The sequence below is a fragment of the Patagioenas fasciata genome, chromosome 4 (genome assembly GCF_037038585.1).
Source record: "Patagioenas fasciata isolate bPatFas1 chromosome 4, bPatFas1.hap1, whole genome shotgun sequence".
Lineage (NCBI taxonomy): Eukaryota > Metazoa > Chordata > Aves > Columbiformes > Columbidae > Patagioenas > Patagioenas fasciata.
Genome location: NC_092523.1, coordinates 35,138,950 through 35,160,684, shown reverse-complemented (window position 1 = coordinate 35,160,684; position 21,735 = coordinate 35,138,950). Strand labels below are relative to the sequence as shown.

The 21,735-nt window shown below is 39.6% G+C and overlaps 1 protein-coding gene across 5 annotated transcripts in view; it reads left to right on the top strand.

The window, feature by feature from the left end:
- Nucleotides 1-21,286, top strand: part of STOX2 (storkhead box 2) — a 143,455-nt gene extending 122,169 nt beyond the window's left edge. For all 5 annotated transcript variants that reach the window (XM_065836236.2, XM_065836237.2, XM_071807642.1 and 2 more), the window contains 3 exons: nt 1,403-1,555; nt 8,772-11,037; nt 15,615-21,286. In XM_065836236.2, coding sequence (XP_065692308.2) covers nt 1,403-1,555; nt 8,772-11,037; nt 15,615-15,810 — 2,615 coding nt within the window. In that variant the 3' untranslated portion in view covers nt 15,811-21,286. The remainder of the gene's footprint in view (nt 1-1,402; nt 1,556-8,771; nt 11,038-15,614) is intronic.
- The last annotated feature ends 449 nt before the right edge of the window (nt 21,287-21,735 follow it).

Genomic DNA, 21,735 nt, shown 5'->3' with positions numbered 1-21,735 from the left:
TGTCTTGGATAATGCGTACAACAGATTGTACAGCTGGTGTATTGAAAAATAGTGCTCGTAGGTCCCGCTGAAGCAGTTAATGCAATTTGCTACTCCCACCACTTTTTTTTTTTTTTTTCCCAAAGTGCTGAGTATAATGCAAGATGAAATGCATTTTGACAGTCAGTTTTAGAAATTGCTATTCTTGTTTATTAGATGTTATAGGAATATAGAATTAATAGGTCAAGTATTAGATCCTTTAAATCGTGGAGGATAGTTTGAATTTCAATTAATTTCCAGTAATTTGAGTCCTGATATGATCACAAGGCATTGTTCTGTGACAGCAGAAATAGGATGATTTTCCTGAGATTTCGAAGCCATTTTGGTAAAACTTAATCACTAGCTCTTGACTGATCTGTGGCCAGAAAAGGGTTTGGTAGTCAAGCACCCCTTGTTATCTCTGTTGCTCTCTATTAATGTTACTCAGTTTCCACTGGCAAAGGAGATCCTTTAACTTGCTGCTCCGGTTGAGGTCATTGGGGAACTTTTACCAATTCAAGAGGGAGGTACACTGCAAAATCTGAAAGCATTTCTGTATTAATATAAAGTATGTTAAAATGCACATCTATGTGTGTGTTTGTGTAGTCATGCTAAAATTGTCAGTTGTAATTTATCCTGTAACTTTCATTTTGAAGATCTTTCAATAATTTTTTAAAGTATAGGTTAATGAATTGTTTTTAAAGACAATATGAGAAAAGTTATAACAAAGTTGATTTTCAGGCCATCCTAGAACCAGTAAAACTTATCTTCTAAAAAATACGTAGTCTGTGCAAAGCCATTTGATATGTAGATCTGGGAGAGATTTACTAAAGGCTTAAGGTGTGTAATGACACTTTTGTGCCTCTAAACAGTGTTCTGTGCTTTATCAGCTGAGTGAAATGTTATTCATTAACTTAGCAACATTTTTTCTGATCTTTATTACTATTAAGAAAAAATATTCCATCAAGCAGAAATGGTGGGTGATCCATGCATCTGGCCTTTGAAAGGGGAATGAAATCTCTCCTTTTATGTCCAGAGAAATACATGCAATTTATTTTGTTTGTGCAGTTAGCTAGTAGGATATTTAAGCATGAGGTTTTGCAGCCATAAGTGCTAATTTGTTGACATTTTTCTGAATCTGTCTATTCCACCCTTTGAAAAACTATGTCTGCATACAGTATATGTCTTCCATTTTCCGAAGTTCACCAGTCCTCAGTTTTGAAATAAGTTGTTGGATGGTTCTCCATTGTGAGAGTTTTATCTGCAGCTCAGTGCAAAGGCTACAGAGCTGTGTGCATCTTCTCCATTTGTATCTCTACATCCTTGTTCTATGAGCAGATTTTTAAACAAAATGCTTCATTGCACATCTGTTATCTTTTTACAGGTGATGTATCACCCATCAGCATGTCTCCCATCAGTCAGTCACAGTTTATTCCACTTGGGGAAATCCTTTGCTTGGCCATCTCAACAATGAACTCTGCCCGAAAACAAGTCACACATGAAGCACTAATGGAGCACCTAACAACCTGCTTCCCAGGTAACCGGACGTTAATATATAATTGATCGGTTGGGCGCACGTCTGTAACAGGGCAGTTAAAGAATCCCTAATCCGTACCCAAAAGGTTGCCTGTCTTTTTGGCTTCCTTAAAAGAGGGAATTTCAGTGTTAGACAGTCTGTTTTTCTTCATTCTTCTCGATGAGAATATTGATTAATCCTGAGATGCTACCCAAAAGTAAAAGCAGGCTTTAGGATTCTAATCTTATAACCTTATATTTATTCTTAAGCATACAGAGAATTCAATTCTCTTCAACAGGACCATTCACGGTGAGATGCATTTTGCAGGGTTAATTCCTAACTTTATATAAATATTAAAAATTACTTGACATACTAAACGGAAAACTGTATTGGCTTGTTTCTTTTTTTCAGACTGATATTGGAATAAGCTTGTTTATGATTTTTCTCACAAAATACCATCATAGTCAAAAGTGTTTAGGATTTCATTAGAAGTAACAGAGAACAAAGCACACATCCTAACCGCAGCAGACTTATTCCACCTTGTGACTTTCAAGCCAGTTGTAAGCTAGCTCGCAAGAGCTCAGTGGACATTTTTCAACCAGTTCAAGTGTCATTGGCCAGTCTCCACAGAGATAACCTCATGGAGGTCTCTGTGTAGAGCATTCTCTTGAAGATGCATGTCTTCCTCCACCTAGGACAGGCTCTCTAAACTGCCATGGCCTGATGCAAGTAATAGAGTCCAATGACAATGGCGTGCCTGCTTCGGGGAGAGGTTACATTTAAAGTGACAGAAGGTTGTCAGCCTGGTTTCCAGGGGTTTTCAGAGCTTTTTTGGACACAGTTCTGGCTTTTGCTTCTGTACTGCCCCTGCTTGAAAAATCTTTCAGGTTTGTTTTGGTTTTTTTTTCAACTTGACAACTCCCTCCATGACTGAAAGGTTTGGAGAACCATATACCTTTTGTGTTCATAAATGCTGGTGTATTGTTCAGAAGATATCCTCGTCAGCATTTGGTAATGTTTATCAAATGGTAAAATGAAAATGTCTTGGATTAAAGATACTGTAACATCAAAAAAAGGAAACCTATATTAAGAATGTACTCTTGAATATGTTGCTTCCCTGCTGGCAGTCTGTATCTGGAGTTGGTGAATCATGCAAAATGCATCTTGTAGAGACACCTAGAAGTGCGGTGTAAAAACACGGTGCAGAGGTTAACCGCTCTAGAAAGCGCAGCTTTTTCGCTGTGCTTTGTATGATCCTGGGTAAGATGCTTAATTATTCTCTGCCTGAGTTTACAGTTCTCTAAACTAGTTCAGAAACTTCTCTGTTTTACCTCTTTCACAGCTGTAAAAAGCAGCTAATTAAAAATGTTTTAGTAGGAAAACTACTGATGCATCTGCCTCATCTAGGCAGCCTAACCATAGCCATGTCTCGATGTCTTCAATTTTTTTGCTTACTTTTCAGAGCAAGAGTTACTTAATAAAGCCTTGATGGTTACATGGTTTTTGCTATAAGTGGTACTAAGTTCTGAGATTTTAAAATATAATTCTGGATTGAGAACTGTGTTCGGAATAAACAATTCTGTCTGACATTTAATAATTGCACTTCGAGAAAAAAAACACTGCAAGTATATTTTTCAAATACTGGCTTTCTGTCCCAATTTGTGGTTTAGTTTAGCAGGATTTTTTTTTCAGTATTCTTGGCTGATTTTGAAAATAGTGGTAAAAGTTATAAGGGATAGAATGCAAAGAAGACAAAGTTAACAATTATAATTCCAGTTTAATTCGTTTTGATGATTTTTTTTTTCCAAGTCATGTTTTCTATATAGCTATGTACTAGAGGAGGTCCATAGATTGCAAGTATTTTTACAATGATTCTATCAATATTTTTTTATATAAACATTATTGCATGGTAGAAATGATAATTTACTAGTGGCATCCCTCAGGTTTCCTGGGAGCATGATTATCAGTTGACTTGGAGTGTCGTGATATTCTTGCTAGACAGAACCATACATCAAAAATAATTCAACAGGCTGGATTATTTTGTAGACTCTGCTCAGAAGAAGCCTGAGGCAAATTAGCACACAGTCTCTTGCTGCCTTTTTTTTTTTCCACTAGCCATGTGCATCTGCACCTCTCAGGTCTGAGATTTAAAAAAAAAAAAAAAAGAGCCTTGTTTTTCCCACCTCACTTCCCAAAACTTAAAGAAAATTATTTGGCCAAAAAAAAAAAAATTCTGCCCTTTGTTGTCCATTTTTTTCTCCTCTCTAGTGAAATGCCTTTCTCTCTCTCCTGGGCATGACATATTTAACATAGCAAGCGTACATTGTTCTACCAGTGTATGAGGATTATCCAAAATTTTTGACCTTTCCAATAAACAGAACCTTTTCTTGTGCTCTGTGATATTTTTCGCTTGTCTGCCCAAACTCTCTCATAAATCAGTCGTGTCTTTTTGAGTCCTCATCTTCACTGTGGCTATTTTAAAATATCTGATGTCCTCCCATATTCTGATAGTTTATTTTTCCTGTTTAGGTGTTGATGCTCTGAGAGAGAGGAGAGTGTTACCAGTGTAGATGTATCTGTCCTTGTCACATAACCTCTCTGTATCTCACCCCGTAGCAGCACTCGTCTGCCTGTTTGTGTTTTAATGAACAGATGCTTCTTTGCATTCCGTGGTGTGTATAAATTTCCTAAGACCCCAGATGCTATTCTCAAACTACCCAAGAATAATAAACCTCTTTCCTCAGTGCAGGATCTTAACACTTGCAGTCTAGACCTCTGGTTTGCTGAGCCATTGTGCAGGCATAAATCTGGGCCATGGCTCTATCTGAAATAAGGTATGCTAATTATTTATAACATCGCATAGCAACCACTCCACATCCTTAACTAATATTTCATGAGCCAATCGGAGTATTTCTTTTATCCCTTGTTAAGCCTTAGCATCAGCTCAGGAGAAAATCATTTTAGCAGATTTAACACCATTTAAATACTACTTCAGATGTATTTTTCAGTAATTTATTTTATTGCAGAAGTTTGATAATGAACATCTTATTTGTGACACTTGTTATTTGTCAGGTTTTAAAAAAGTAGGAGGGCTTCTGTTGCACATGCTCCCATTATTCTAACTTAGAATTAAACAATTAGATGTTTGTACAGTCCTACTTTATAATTTATTGACCATGGTTTAAATCCTGTACATTAAATGTAAATCTTTGAAATCCTATGTAAGGAGCTAAGAATGTAACCTCTGTTGCTGTGTTTGGCAGCCAGACCCTCTTATCTGTATGAACCTGGCTGAAGAAAACATCAAGCCTTTGTCGATGCTGCCTTTAGTAAGGATTTTTTTCTTTTTTTTTTCCTTTTTTCTTTTTTTTAATTTGTCCACATACTTGCTGAAATCACTTTAAGATGTTCAAAATTTCAGTGTAGAAAATACTTGTGTATTGGACTAGATTGCTTTTGAAGCGAACAGTTCTCTGAGAGCTGGCAAATTCCTCTGACATTCGCCTTCATAACTGTGCACTCTTTAAATATGTGAAATGTATATGTAGCACTTAAAATAAGTGTCTTACATTAACTGAGTTCACTCTAGGTCAGTGTTCTTTGTGAGCAGCAAACAAGACATAATCTCCTGTCTGGAAGCTCAGTGCATGGCATAGTAGACTCTCTTGAGATGCAGAAAATGTACATGTCTGATGATTCAGTGTCCAGACAGTTTCTGCTTTTGAATTATTAAACTACTACATAATCTTAAATAACACCACTGCTGTCATGCAGTATTTTATATGCTAGAGTCTCTAAACTACTGGTTTTTTTCCTCTCGTTCCTATTTAATGGAGGGAGACTATAAGGAGACTTCTGAATGCAATGGGGTAGGTTGTGGGCAGGTTGCTGTAAAGAGAAATGTCTTGAGAAAGCCAGGAAATGTGTATTTAAAATAGCAACAATGGGAGCTAGAGTAGTGTCATTTCTCCTGTTCATTGTACAGGAAATTTAATTCCAGTCTGGGTCTGTTTCTGCTTTTGTGAGTACCTGAAAGAGATGTGAACAGAACCCGTGGCTGGCATTAGCTGGCACTGCTGAGCAGCAGGAGCAGCAAAGATGGATCTGCCGTCCTCACTGCTGCCTTAGTGAACCACAGGGATGTACGGTGTGCTGGGAGTGATAAAAGTGGTATTCTCCAACTCCAGGGAGAGGGCTGACACGATTAAGTCTACAGCATCATTGACTGCCCAGGCATGCTATTTTCTTTTTTTCCTTGGTTTTTATCTGCACATTCTCTATTCACAGGGCTTAGTCAATTAGTGTAACTACTGTGCATCCAGTGTTTAGAGACTCGTTTACCCAACACGTTGTAGTCATTATGGTTTTCTGGGTGAAAAATTCATGTTATTATTTTTACCATGTATTTGCAGTGCATTTTTGCTTAAGTTAGTATAAAACAGCAGAAGATCCATATCAATCGTTTTCCTTAACTTTTCTGTAAACTCCCAGGAGAATGCTTTCCTGTCTTTTGGTTTTGTTCCGATATTTTTGAAACAGTGCTTTAGAAGAAGTCTGTAAGTAAGATAAGGACAAAGAACCAGGTTCTTACAGGCAAAGGTGGGTATGTGTTGAGACATTTACATGTAAGCTCCTGGAAAATCCAGTGGATCAGTCATGTGGTTTATGTAGAGACAGGCAGAGAGACTGGCTGCTGCACAAGAAGTGCATCTCAGTTAGACCAGGACTGGACCCTGCAGCTCATTTTCAGCACAAGATGGAGAAGCATGTGAGCTTGGGTTCGGGGTCATCCACTTCTGGTGGTGATGCAAGGGCACAACCTAAAAGGGGTGGTGTTACCCAAACAGACATAGCAGCTCCACTGCAGGAAAGAAGAGGTTAGATGATGACCGCTGGTTGTTACAGGAATTGGAATCACTTTTCGTGTTCCTGTGCTTTACTGGAAGCTTGTGCATAGGGCAGCCTGCTCTCCAGCTGCCACTGCCTCACAATCCAGAGACGGCTCAGCATATTGTTTGCTTCAGTCCAGAGAGATTCAGGACTCTGGGCTAGGGAGGGGTAGTCCTTTTCCCCTGGCTCTCTAGATTTCAGTTTTACCCATCTGTTGCTATTTCTGGCATGTTTGCTCATCCAGCAATTCTGGGGGTCTTTGTTACCCTCTCTAGGATTATCACATAAAATTGTGGCCACTCACGTGAAAAGGGGAGAAAATACATGCTCCTGGTACTCCATTTTGTTTGTGTATTCTTTCCAATGTTCAGTCTCATTTTCACTCTCAAATTATATCCTTGCTTTACCTCTTTTACTTTCTGTGTTTGTATCGGCCCCAATAACTCAGCTCTGTGGAATGTGCATGAAATATATTTACTACCCCCATGTACTTCTCCCTGGCACCTTCTCTAACTGCTTTCACTCATGTGTCCATGTTGTTCTTAACATTTTGCTGTTTCCATTGTGAGATTTTTAGTTACAGATATTACTGGACGTGAGCAGTATGGTCATGTCTCTAAATTCAAACAACATTCAAAGCCAGACATAAGAATACTTACTATGTTGCCTGCAACCCTGTAGCAAGGAAGAGGGTGAGTTAAGGAATTAGTACAATTTCTCTATTTCTTGTCACTAATCTTTTGACGAGGTGTTGGTCATAGTGCCAGAGCCCTTGCTGTCATCCTCATGTTTGGAGATCAGTGAGCTTGCAGGCTCCAGCCTTTGCCATGTGGGAGAAGAATTGGTGACCAGACACTACTGAAGATATTGTGTTTGTGGCAGGTACACCTGGCTGAGATTTTTCTGTGAGGTATTTTTGTAAAAAGCATATACTTGGCTGAAATGTTTTTGCATGCATGTTTTCATGGAATTTCCGTTCTTGAAGATAGTCAGAGTTTGACTTGACGAGGTGCTGACCGACCTGGTTTAAGTTGGCCTGGCAGGAGTAGAGATGTTGACCAGATGTCTTCATGAGGTCCTTTCCAACCTCTGATTCTGTGGGGTTTGCTTGTGTGTTTGTTTGGTTTTTTTTTCTAAATTAGTTTTGTTGAAAAGAAGACCAAGATCCCAAGTACAAATACAATATTAACATTTTAGTTTAACATAGACGATACAAAATTTTGAAAAAAAATTCTCTGGTTCTAAAAATGTAAACCAAATCATTACCCAGCATTAAATTAAAATGCATTTTAGTTCAACAAAATTTATTGATTGAAGATAGTTTTTTCCAGTAAAAATTTTGAAAGATTTTTATTCCTTGTTCAGCATAAACAGAGTTTTTTTAAACTAGCTTGTGAACTAAATCACTTGTTTCCTTAGCCCTAGATGGAACTTACTGCTATGCACAGATTGACAACTTGTTATTTTATCTGAGAAAGTATTGAAGACTTGGTCCTGCACCACTGAACCCAACAGGAGTACTGTGGCAAGGACCAGGCTCAATGCCTTGTTTACCACATGGCTAATGTGGCGTTGGTGCAGGGTTGTCATACTTGTCCCTATTTCAGTATGTGATATGTGCACTTAGGCCGTGTCCCTCGCATGTCACGTGAAATGCAGGGAACTGAGAACTGGCTTTTTAGGTGCTACATCTGTAACTTCCGGCATAGTGGAAAAGTCTGTTTGGGTAAGATGAACTGTTGCATTGAAGGCGTGTGCGTTTTTTTTTTTGAAAAGCTGATGTAGTTGAAACATGTTTTAGTGGGAGAACAAGTCAGTTCAATTGAGTTTGTGATTAAGAGGCAGTTTGGGGGAATGCTTTTTTTTTTTCCTGTGTAGTATTCTTCTGTGGAAAAACAGCTTAGACATCCAAAGTAACAAGTAATCACCATTTTATACATGCCTGGGCATTATAATAAATAGTTCTGGTGAACTGGGATATAAATATTTAGTTGTAAGAAAAATAAAAGTGAAATGTTTCCCCTGACACCCTTTGATTTCCAGTGATTCCATCTTGTTAGCTTAAGGTAACCTGCTCAATGGAAGTGACTAGAAGTTCTCCCCTTCTTTTTACACTCCATTAATGGCCTCCTTTCTATTTAATTAATAATTGATATGTCTGAAGTGTAGGAGATAAGTGGAAAAACAAACAGACAAGGGAATGCTTAACAAAGTGCTTTACTGGAATTGTTTGTTCAGCAGGTTCCAGCTTTCACATTGGAAAAACAGCTTTTTGTTGGGGAGGGGGGAGCCAGAGGGTCCTGCATGATTTTATGCACTCCCTGATACATGTTTACTGTCATTTTAGGAGTTCCAACACCCAGTCCAGAAATCCTTCGACATACCTTGAATATGCTTGTACGGGAGAGGAAAATATACCCAACTCCAGATGGTTATTTCATTGTAACCCCACAGACTTACTTTATAACACCATCTCTCATAAGAACTAACAGTAAATGGTACCATTTGGATGAGAGGATACCTGACAGGTCTCAATGTACCTCTCCTCAGCAAGGAACTATAACTCCCTCCACCTCGGGATGCGTCAGGGACCGAACACTACCCAAAAACCACTGCGACTCCTGCCATTGTTGCAGAGAAGACATGCACAGCATGCATGCGTCTACCCTACAGAGGAAATCAGCAAAAGACTGCAAAGACTCATACTGTCCTCCTTCGTTAGGTCAGGTCCCACCTACTGAGAAAAGTAAAAGTACTGTCAATTTTTCTTATAAAGCAGAGACACTCACAAAGCCTAAGGATGTAGAAAAGCAGTCTAAGAAATTTGGACTCAAATTATTCCGACTAAGTTTTAAGAAGGACAAGACAAAACAGTTGGCAAATTTCTCTGCCCAGTTTCCTCCAGAGGAGTGGCCACTAAGGGACGAGGACACCCCTACCACTATTCCTAGAGAGGTAGAAATGGAGATTATCAGGCGCATTAACCCAGACTTGACTGTGGAAAATGTCATGAGGCACACTGCACTAATGAAGAAACTTGAAGAAGAAAAAGCTCAACGAAACAAAGCAGGATCTTCAGCTCACCACAGCGGACGAAGTAAAAAGAGCAGGAATCACAGAAAGTCTCATGGGAAATCAAGGTCACACAGCAAGACTCGGGTGTCCAAAGGAGACCCATCAGATGGCTCTCATTTGGATATACCTGCTGAAAGGGAGTATGAGTTCTATGATCCCTTGACTCGATCCCCACGGGAAGGCTGTTTTATAATAGAGCACAAGGGAGATAATTTTATAATGCACAGTAATCCTAACATGATTGAATCTCACTTTCCCATGACACCAGAGTGGGATGTGTCTGGTGAACTGGCCAAAAGAAGAACTGAAATGCCTTTCCCTGAACCTTCCAGGGGAAGCTCCCACTCCAAGGTCCATCGGAGCCACAGCCATACACAGGATAGAAGATCAAGGAATGAGCGATCCAGTAAGGCTAAAGAAAGGTCTAGATCCATGGATAACTCCAAGGGACCTCTGGGCTCAGCGACTTTAGGCACACCTGAAGATCTAGGTGAAGGCTGTAGCCCAGATGACCAAACAACAAGCCAAACTTACATTGACGATAGTACCTTAAGGCCATCTCAGTCACTCAGTCATCAAAGGGCTCTGATTTCATCTGCAAGCTACAAAGAGACTTGCATCCCTGAAATAGCTAGTGGCAGCATAGAAACCCCCAGTTCTTGTACCCTGTTGGAACAAAGCAAGCCTACAGAGAATTTGCCATCGTACAGTGAGCTCAACTCCTGCACAACAAAATCTGCAGTTGATGACTATTTTCAGTGCAACACGTCCAGTGAGACTGTGCTTACTGCTCCATCACCACTGGGAAAGAATAAAGAGGATCATGATACACTGACAGGGACAGATGGGCTCAAAAAAATGACTCCTGCAGAAAGACAGTCTCAACATATTGCTAGGGAGCCTGGGGTGCACAAAGAGGAGTCCCCAAAGGGCCCAAGCAGTGGTTCAGCGGTTGCTGGCCAAACTCCAGAGGTGATCGCAAACGGGCGGCTGGTTCAACACCACAACACTGAATCAAGCAGCCTTGATAAAAGGAAAGAAATATTTAGCAAGGATACACTCTTTAAACCTCTGCATAACACTCTTTCTGTGAATAGTTATCATAAGTCTAGCACACCCCTGCTCAAGCCCCATCAAAAGACCCCCTCTGACACATTGCCAGTCAGATGTGAGAAACTTGAACAAGCGATAGTAACCTCAGTCACACAAGTCATGCCCGTTTCGCAGAGACAACAAGAGACAACTGGGAACCAGGAGGCCTCCTTCGACTACTACAACGTATCTGATGACGACGACTCAGAGGAAGGGAACAACAAAAACGCTGAGGAAGAAAAGAACAGGGATGATGTTGGCACCATGCAGTGGCTCCTGGAGAGAGAAAAGGAGAGGGATCTACAGCGAAAGTTTGAGAAGAATCTTACCCTTCTCACCCCGAAGGAAACAGAAAATAGCAGCAACCAGCGAGCCACCCACTCAGCCCGCCTGGACAGCATGGACAGCAGCAGCATTACTGTGGACAGCGGGTTCAACTCTCCACGGTAGGACTGTCACATTCATTGCAGCTTTACAGACTAGAAAGTTCTGGTTTTAGTTATATGTGTGTGTGATATTGGTGACAGAACGTAGGGCCATATTAAAAAATTTTCAGTGTTTTCCACAGCTCTGGAATCTACTGTTCATATGTGTGGGTTTCCCAGAATATCAGAAGCCACCAATGACCATTTGCGGCTTTGCCTCTGTATTAGTTTATTTTATGTTTGCTGAAAACCTCCCTGTGTCCTTTTTTTTTTTTTTCTGTATTAAACTTATGTTTGAATTTAGAATAGAAGGGATGAGCTCCTGCATACTCCCTCCATTCCCTTTCCCTCAAAGATAACATCAACAAGACAAACTGGAAGACTAGACCTGACTAGGTGGCATAATCTTTGGCTCAGACAGAAATAAACAACCAACAACAACAAGAAAATACAGTCATGATGATTGGTCCAGGTTTTGGCTTTTTGGTTTGTTTTCTTCAAAAATTTTGGAAGTGTGTCTATCACCTTTCCAAAGGGGCGAGACTGGAACAGCTGCTCCTCACCCACAGCTGAAAGTGCTCAGGCTGTTTGAACTTCAGAGGTGACGCAGCGCTGCGACAGCAGAGACAGAGGAGTCTTGCCTAAGATACTCGGGAACAGAGTCCAGACGTGTGTGTGTGGTGTTTGCTGGTTAGTCATTTCCATTCCAGGGATCTCAGACACCCTCGAAGTCTCAGTGTGCCCTGTGTCTCACAGACACAGGGAGGAGAGAGTTGCTGGTGTGTTCACAAGCTTGTTTCCAGGTTAAGAATCCTTCTCTCAAGCCACCTTCTTTCTCTTTCTGGCCTCTGACAGTGCTAGGTCCCTGCTGGAATGGAGATGTCTTGGTTTTGTTTGCCCTGGATAGCAACCCATCAGAGTTCAGAACAATGACTCTAAGAACACAGAAATAATTTACAATGGTAGTTCTCTTACAGCATCTTGCTTAAGCTTAAATTATTTATTGCCTGTGTTTAAAAATAAAACCTCCAAGAGTGGATTTGTATTAGGTGAAAGCAAATGGCTTTTCAGTCTTTTTTTTTTTCCTGTAAAAGGTGTTCTTATCCTTCAGAATTATTATTTTATTTTTTTTTAAATCTGTAGCAAAGGCTGTCAGAATGGCATGTGAAGGATTTCCTGCTTCTGCACAGGACAAAATTTCATTTTCAGTTAAAGTCATGTCACTCTGGAATAAATTCCTTTGGGTTCCTTGGCTACTCTCACTTGATGTTAATGACAAGGCAGCAATTATTTGGCCTGCTGCACCATGCAGTAATCATCAAACTAGAGCAGGCTTTTAACATATGGATAATTTTTCTGAGTAAAATATTTGAAAAATAATTTGAGTAAAATTGTACCATTTGCACTGAGTCCAGCTTAAAAAAAAAAAAAAAAAAAAAACACAAACTTAAGAAGATTTTAATTTATTCCTGTTATGGATTGTTCTGCAGATGCTTGGCATCTTTCTCACATACAACTGTTGTATGAGGCTATGTATGCACTGCTCATTTTTAAATGTAATATCTTCTTTTAGTTGAAATGCTATACTTGCAGTCAGTTTTTGTGGTGGAGTATATGGTGGCTTGCTTCTTACCCAGCCTGTCTCACTCCGTAGAGTGCATCTCACCTCCAGGACAGGATGTCAACTGCATAAAAATCGGTTCTTAGACTGCTATTTTGCTAGCTGTATGCTACCTGAGTATCAAGCTTGAATGTCTGGTTAATGCAAAGGCAGACATTTCCTTCCCTAATTATTTACGCAAAAGCTAAAATTTCTGTTGATGTTAATCTTAAACTTAGCTAGCAAGAGAACAGCACATGGCAAGCAGACTGGATTTAGTGCTGCTATACCACTTTGTTTAGATCAAAACGGAAGCAGCTAAGCAGCTTTTAATAATGATTGTGTTCCACACATCCCTTTTTTTACATTTTACTGTTTATTTATTAACAAATAGCTTTTTTTTTGGCAAGACCACACAAAATAAGTGCTGGTTTTTTGTTTTTGTTTTAAAGCAACATTCTGTAGGGTTTTGTAAGACCAGCATATATTTTAGATTTCAAAGGCTTTTTTATGAGCTTTGCAAAGGTGATTAAATTAGATTATTTTGCTGGGGTTTGGTCACTCCTCAGTATAAGTCTATAAAAATAAATTGAGCTGAGGGTGAATTCAGCTCTATATTTATAATTACTATGTTGTTATTACTTTCCTGCTTTATAACAAAAAATGCACTCCACAGCTCTTTTACAGGAAAATACAAAAAAATCCATCCAGCATCCATCTGGTAAGATTCACGTTGATCTGACAGTGTCCATTAGCAAATGACAAGGGAAGAGTGTAAGAACAGGACGTCCAAGTAGCGATGTTCCTCAGGTGTCCTCTTCCGCCTCCACTGATGTTCTAACTCTTGACTTCTTGAGGTGTGGCGGTACCTTTTCATTTAAACTGAAGTGTGCAGTGTTGCTTGGGGAATCAAAATTACCAGTTCTGCATTGTGAAAGAACAAGTATATTTTTTAAGTGTGACAAATTGAAAAAAAAAAAAGCACTTTTAAAAAAAAAAAACAAAGGAAAAGAAACAAAACCAAACCAAACCCAAGCCAAACAGGATGTAGTTAAAAGAGATTTGCAGTGATCGCTTGACTTCAAAAGTATTTTGTGTGCAAAATTCATGAATGCATCACCATTGGGAAAACAGCCTCACAGTGTTTAGTGCTTTTATGCAAGTTTTATATTGTAAATATTAGCTGTCAATATTATTTGTTTCCTTTACTTTTAGAGCTTATATAACACTGCTGCTCTTTTGTCACCTAAAGAGAGAGCTAATCTTGGCATTACTCTGCATGCAAAATTCTCACTGCAGTCTTTGTGTATACGTGTTGTAATGGTCAGTTTGTATAATAATATTGGAATTGAAAATGCTCGAAGATCTGGAATTGTTAGTCCCAGAAAGAATGATACAATGCTGAATGATCTCTGAAAAACAAAGGTTTCATCTATTTTCATTCAAAAGTACAGGAACAAGAATCAAAAAATGAGCAAAAGAAGTGCACCATACATCATTGTACCTCACAGAGGTCACTTACTATGTGAGTCACCCACCGATCATAGCTGTTTGGGACTACTGACAATAAGGCAACAATAGGCAGAAGATGATCAGTACGATTTTAATCAATTTGAAAGATCTACAGGAGTTTTCCTAAAAGCATCATCGATTTTCCAGATCAGTTAGTTAAAGATGATTTAAACCTGCTCTACAACTGAACAAGGTGTTCCTTCCTTCCCCTATGCCATGCACTGACACATTTCTCCCCTGCCACATCCAAAGCTGTCTGTTCCTACTCTTCCCCTGATGCTAGCACTTTTTGTTTGTTTGTTTTATGGCTGGTATTTAACTGAACATGGTCCCTGATCCGGCTGGCCACAAGGCTCAGCATCAGGGAAGCAGCAAGAACATGTGGCAGGATCAGGTCCACACAAGGCAGGCAAGAGCTGCCCCTTTCAGTAGTAGTAAATTTAGGTTGACTTTAAACTGGAGCATGAGACTCTGTCTTTACTATCTTTATTCCATTCGGTCCTCTAAACGTATTTTGTAAACATCTCCACAGTGAGTGATGATGTCATTTTGCAAAGCAGGGATGTAGGTGAAGGAGCACAAAGAGCACATGGCTATTTGAAAACCAAATCTCTCTCTGCACAGAAACACAAAAATGATTAAGAGCAGAAAGAAAACAAAAAGAGCAGTAGTGGTAAAACTAGGCATAGCATACCTTGGCTGAGTTTTTTTTAAAAACTGTAGGCTAAAATACAGGCTCCTCTGTGTTCATAATTAGATAAATCATTAAAAGGCGTAGTGTTTAAAAGTGCTAAGTGTCCTGTCACTCCCATGGATAAATGATGTGTTAGAACTAAAGGAACATTGTTCATTTGATGAATGAAGGAGCAGCACTAGTTTGTGTTTTGGGCACGATGACAGACCAGGCAGGTAAGATTCCTCAGTGTCTTATAAGTTGCAATTGTCTCAGCTGCAAAGCAGAATTGAAATGTTGTGTTTAGAAGCATTGTGGATTTGATGTAAAGTAGCATTTTCAGTTAGTATTTTGTGTATAAAAAGATAGGTAGAAGAGGAGACAGCAGAGAAGGCTGTGTTATGTGATTACTCTCCTAGCTCTGCCTTGTCATAGAGCTGATTTGATGGAGTTACTTTGTGCAAAAAAGCACCAGTCAGGAAAGAAAATTAATGTGTTCCATGTGCGAGATGGAAGCTGTTTCCTTGGTGAAAAATCCAGATGCTTGATACTGGTTCAGCTTACAGTTTGCGTGAAGTTTCAGCTCTGCTTAGTGCCGTACCTGCATTACAGTGTGATGACTGCTCAGTGCCTCTGGAACCCGCTTTGGAGCAGCATATGTGTACTGTCAGAATGAGGTGGTTCATTGATGTGACATTACATACAAACACAGGAAGCCTATTATAAAACACTCTATTCTCCTTTCCTGTCTGGTCAGTAGATATATAGGCATGTCATATATGAGTGCGTATATATATTTCTTTTCCGTTCTAGTACTCGTGAGAGCCTGGCATCCAACACTTCAAGTATTGTTGAAAGCAACAGACGTCAGAACCCCGCTCTGAGCCCCGCGCATGGTGGCGCAGGCCCAACGTTCAACTTCCGAGCCACTGCAGACCCGCCGACAAGCGAAGCTGAGAAACTGCAGAAACCTGCTAACTGCCTGCAAGCTTCTGTCACTAGCGTCTGAGAGTCGTCCTGCCTCAGATCTCCTGTCTCATCATATACAGTAAAGTTTACGACACTGGGACTGATGTTTACATCTTTGGGGAAAAATAAAAGCATCTCAACCACAGTTTCAGTGTTTACTTAAACTGTGCTGCTATGTAGACTAGGGCCTACAAAGAAATCTTTATTTCAAGGTATTGCTTTTCACATTTGCGGCTCTGTAGCAACAGAATAGCAGTAGGGATAATATGTACACTTTTTGCTTCACTTAATTGTAACTGAGCACATATATGAAAGTCTAGACACTGTAAGTGTAATCTGCATTTTCAATGTCCATGCAGTTGCCAACTTCATTTAAAAAAATGCCACAGATGTGTGATGCCCCCGGTCAGAGGCTAAACTCTGCTGCGGAGTTGATCATTTTTTACTTCAAAAACTGAGCCACTGCCGAAAGTAACCAGCCAGGATCACCATGAGGAAAAACGATGCGAAACATGACAAGTGATGACCTCAGCTCTATCTGTGAATTATTAATACTAATCAGTCATTTTCAGTGTGCATTTTTGTGACACAATTTTGCAAATACCCATTTGAAGCGAGTAAAAAGAGGTTTGGGGTTTGTTTTAAGTATGGAGGGTTGGAATAGAGGTGGCTTCTCCTTTTGTGTTTCGAAAGTATTGAGAGATGCTTACTTACTGAGACTTGCTGCTTGACCTTCCATAGTCACAAATGAGGAGGTGGGCCTTTGTGTAGAGGGGGGAATGGGGAGGGAAGGGAAAGTAATAATTGTCATGGAGCCACAACGTGGAGTGACACAAAATGTAAAAAATGTTTTCAGTATAAATCAAGTATTTTAAAAAGATATTCTAATTCTTGTGTCACTTCTGGTATTGCAACTTGCCATTAGTATAGGAATCAGAATAACTAATTTCTTGGAACAAAAATATTCTTTATGATATAAATGACAAGTATGGCCTGAAGAATTGATTTCTTTCTAGTGGAAGGACGAAAATCTATTTTATGTAGCTTATTAAATAGAGTGCCTAAATTAGGCTATTAAAAATAGCGTACATTGTAGTGATTATCAGAGAACAAAATTTAGAGAATTATAAACTTCTGGCCTTTTTATTCAGTGGATGTTATTTGCAATTTAGCATTTTTATGGACATGTCTGGTTTCTAGAAATTAAATGTGTCCACGTGGTTGGCAGTAGAAATCTGAATTCTCTAGGAATGGTATATCCTAATTTCTCACCCCTAAACTGTTACTCCAAATTAGTACCATGCTAATCACTGCAGAGTAACTTCTAGGGACAGTTAAACTCCAAGAGTAATTTTTAGGTGTAGGGTCACATTCTGCTCTGTTACTCATGCAACCTAGTAGTGCAACAAACTGATTTCAAATTTAACTCTGTTTTTTTATCAGAGCAGACAATTTGGTGAAATAATGGCAAAGATACTAACATGTGCAACTGCCCAAATTGTTGCATAGGAAAGGGACGTTTACATTGTCTAGCTCTTGTGGTACACAGGTATGAAAGCCAACTGTACCTATTAAAAAACAGTGTTCTCATCCGGTGCCGGTGATGTGTATTACTCTGTACACAAAGTCATCTGAGCTTCTCTCCTGTTCTCTGTTGTCATCAGAAGTCTTTACTGAAGATGCAGGCCTATGTTACACAGCTGGATATAGTTCATTTACTTCTAAAACAGCTTTCTAACTCTGGACACAGTCGGTTTCTAGTTCTATCGAGAACACCCAGTCAATGCACAGGTCTGTTTTCCTTGGTTTTGGTGTATAATTTCCATTTCATAGGAGCAATAAGACCTTTCAGTGCACATAAAGGAAATTATTGTGCTTTTGGTTGGTTATCAGAGTCACTTGGCCTTTAGCCTTCTGCCTTATCATACCTTCCAAGATGTGCTCTAATTACCATATAATGCTTTGCATGATGCATCTTATTATTTAGTATGTAACTCCAGCCATATTTATTCCATGCAAACTGTAGAGTCAGAGTTTTTGTGGGGAATTGTCATATACTATGCAGTGGCTGACTGTGATTTTGTTTCTGAGATGAGCTCTGACATCAGTAGTGTGTATCAATTCAGTAAATAAAAATGTCGAAACGATAAAAAAAATTACAGTAATCATCTGAAGTACTAACAGGAGTATTAAAATGTGAATAACAGGAACAACTTTCACCTTTGGGGAAAATATTTGTTTGTCATAAACTAATCAGAATTTATGCAGGCAGCTGGTTGTACAGAAGACATTATTCCAACAAAATAAGATAGTACGTACCTATAAACTGTATAGTGTGTTATTTCCTGAAATTCCCAGAGACCAGCAGACAACGTAAATGTCATATTAATGTTGACATGGCATTGTACCAATATTAATGTGACTCTTGGAATATGGAATGTAAACAGAAGTTTCAAATAGAAACGTTCTAATCTTGAATATTTTTTTTTTCCTTTTAAAATCAAAAATGGAATATGAGGAAATTCCATCTTGAGGTTCTGGTAACAAAACCACGAGAGTGGAGCATGAGTGCTTTATGACACCCTAATCCTTTGATGAAATCATAGCCTTGTATTACATGGTTGCTTATCTGTCATTCTTCTAATGTATCAATTTAAAGGTTTACAGAGTTAGATTAAGTTGAATCTGTGTTGTGTTCAACTGTAAAGGGTCAACACAAATCTGTCGGCATTTTGCACACTTAATATGTATTATTATAATACAACATGTTACTTTTATGGTAATTTTTTTTACACATATAACTACCTCCATGAATTTGATGAAATGCAGCAACATGAAAAGTGTATTGTACAAAGCAAGGTTAAAAACTTTGAAGCATTAGGTCATGGCGTTCTCTTGTGTGTCAATGCTTGCGTATGAAGTCATCATGTTTCCATTGCCACAATGTCCTTCTACAATATTAAAAATCTGGCTTTCAGATGAGTCACTTAAAGACCTTGACAAGGCTGCAGAATTGGGATGAAAGTGAGAGGGAGACTGAAACCTTCCATCCTCTCCCCAGTTACTGCTAAAATTTCTGCCTGGTAGAACTTGAAAATGTATTTGTAGTTTAGCAAATTAGGAACCTGTACAATCTGTGAAACGTGATTGACAGTTTGGAGTTTAGCAGAAGACACTCTGGGTATTTTCTTGGCAGCCTTTATATACTTTGGGCCCTGTTCTGCCTTTGTCAACGTACCAGGTCATAGTTTCTCTGAACTGGCAAGGATGTTAAATCAACTCTTCCTGTAATGATACACACTCTGTTCTCTAGATTGTGTGCGTCTGAAATGCTTGCTCCTATAGAAATTACCAACAGCCTTTAATTGACTTCGCTGGGAGCAGTATTAGGGTCCCTACTCCAGGTATGTGCCTATTGTTCAAAGAACGTGGGCGAGTTTCCAAGAAAAATGAAGCTGGCTTTTGAAAAGTCGCCAGCTGCAACAAGCCACCTTTCAAGAGAGAAGAAAGAAAGAAAGATTTTTCCGAAAACCAAAGGAAGAAAGTGGCAGTTGAACCTAAGCAGATCACATTTATATACAAATCCTGATGTATGAACACCTCTTTCAGCAAACCTAGTACCATTATCCTGATGCAAATTAATATACAATCATCAGTTGAGCTAATTTTGCCGTTCTAAGTTTTTCAGTTAAAAATTAGAAGAAATCATAAGCCATTTTACTCCTTGCACCACTCTAAAATGTCCGTAATACGCAAAATGATGTTCACTCAACTTTAGAAAGTAAAATGTATTGGAAAACAAATATTTTAATGAAAACCATGGCCTAAGTGCTTGCCAGCAGTAATGGTTTTTAGAAGAGAGTACAAGCAAACCCAGCATTCAAAGGCTGTCATAAACACAGGTAACACTTTGCACTTGAATCGCTCCTTTTGGCCCAAAGGCCTTGAAGCGCTGGATACCAGCGGGGCCTGGGGAACCTCTCAGGTGGGCAAAGTCCATGGACCCGCTTGGTGTCCAGCCACATTGGAAAAAACAAAGGCTGAGAGTCTGCAGGCTAATTTATTAAACAGGTTTTTTTCATAAAGTCATTGGAATAAGTTTAATAGTTAACCAAAGTGTTTCATGTTTATACTCTGATGTTATTCTTTTAATGCGTTCGGTTTAAAGAGAAACTACTTTGCGGTCCTGCAGAGACTCTAGAATCAGCAGTGCCAAAACCAACCAAGTTTTCAGTCATGAGTACTGCCAGCAGTGGTTTTAGGAACAGTTATTTTTAACTAAAAATTTGTTTTTCAAATACATTTTGCAGAGCTTTGCCCAACACAATCGTTCAAATTGTTGTGCTGAGGAAGCAAATAGCACTCCAAATCTGGTATCACACCCACAGTTTACAATTCTCTTTGCTCTTCTGAAGAAAATGTACAGTATTAGAGAGAAAAGTTCTATTTTTTACTAAATTCTTTTTAAAAGAAAAATATATCTGAAATGTTCCCCCCAGCATAAGTAAAGTGCATCGTTACTGCATGTGAAGCATGCAGTGGCCCCACCAAAAGCCAAACTGGTGCTAGAAGAAAATGGGACCATCACGCTTCTTTTATCGCGGCGCGCTAAACGTCAGTGTCGGGTATGAACCCGGCAGAACTCCCCGGATCTCCTGCGGATCTGACGGAGATGGGAACGGGTCGTTAACTCCATTGAAGCTCAGTTCTGAGCTGAGGGTTTCCGTGTTCCTCCCCCTGGCCCCCAGACCCTAAATCCGGAGCAGGAGGCCAGCGGCACGCAGCCGGCTGGGGACGGGCAGCCCGGCGATGCTGCGGCAGCTGCCACGTGTTCCCCGCCTCGCAAGGGCGGTTTGCAGGGCCCTCCTGTCACACAGCCCTTAGAGCCACCCAAAGGATACCCACCCAAAAGTCTGAAAGGGCCCTTGGAGTAATTGGCACAAATGTTACTTTTGTATGTGGAGGAGACTTAAGTTTAAAGGGATCATAATTCTGCAGGTAATTTTCTGTGAGTGACTGAATGTGGCTGTTGCATTAGGTTTAAATGAGTTACTAAATGCAAGTGGGACTTACTGTATGTTAGAAGGGAGTTTTGCAGCCAAGACTGCCTTGTATAAATGTGTTTGCACTGAAAAAAAAAAAAAAATTAAAAAATTACTTGGTCTCTGGTTGCTGTAAAGGTCATCCAAGATGGATGTTCTGTTTATATTGTATAGTATTTCATATGAAATAATTACAGTTCATGAAATGTCTTCCCTAACGTTACTGATTTATAACAGCACATTTGTAACATGGTTTTTATTGTGTCAGTGTACCATATTGTAAATGATGATTACTTGTCATGCTTAGTATAATAATTTAAAGGAAAAAAAAAAAAGGACAGGGATTTTTGTAAGTCTATATTTGAAAGTCCCTCCATATGGTAATATTGTGTTCATGTTGTTTATGTAGTGTTGTGTGAAATATCCATTTTGGATTGTGTTACTTTTTAAGATATTAAATAACATTTGGTTATATGTTTTAAGTGGATTCTTTGCCCCCATCGGTGGTTTTTAGAGAAAGTGCTTGACATTTGCGTTTAACATGCCGTTTCACTCCCTCGCTTAGGAAGCCTTGCACAACAAACCAGGGAGCTCGGAAAGCCAAGGGTTGTTACAGCTCGCTGAGCTCATGTATGCTTCGTGAAAGGTCTGTGAGCTGCTCCAGTGAGAGAGCACATGGGAGGAAATTAGCTGATTTTGAAACACCTCGGGTTGGGTTGGCCATAGAGGCGATGGGCGCAGAGGGAGCGTGATCCCCCCCGAGTGTGTGGGTGCCCCGCCGAGATGCACCCCAGCTCCAGGAAGCGCCAAGTCCCTTAGCACTCCCTTATGCCAAGGGCAATAGGTGGCTGGTCCCTGTTTTCCTCTCCTCTCCGTCCTCATGAGGTGGAGGAGGACCTGGAGCACACAGCCAAGAGAAATGG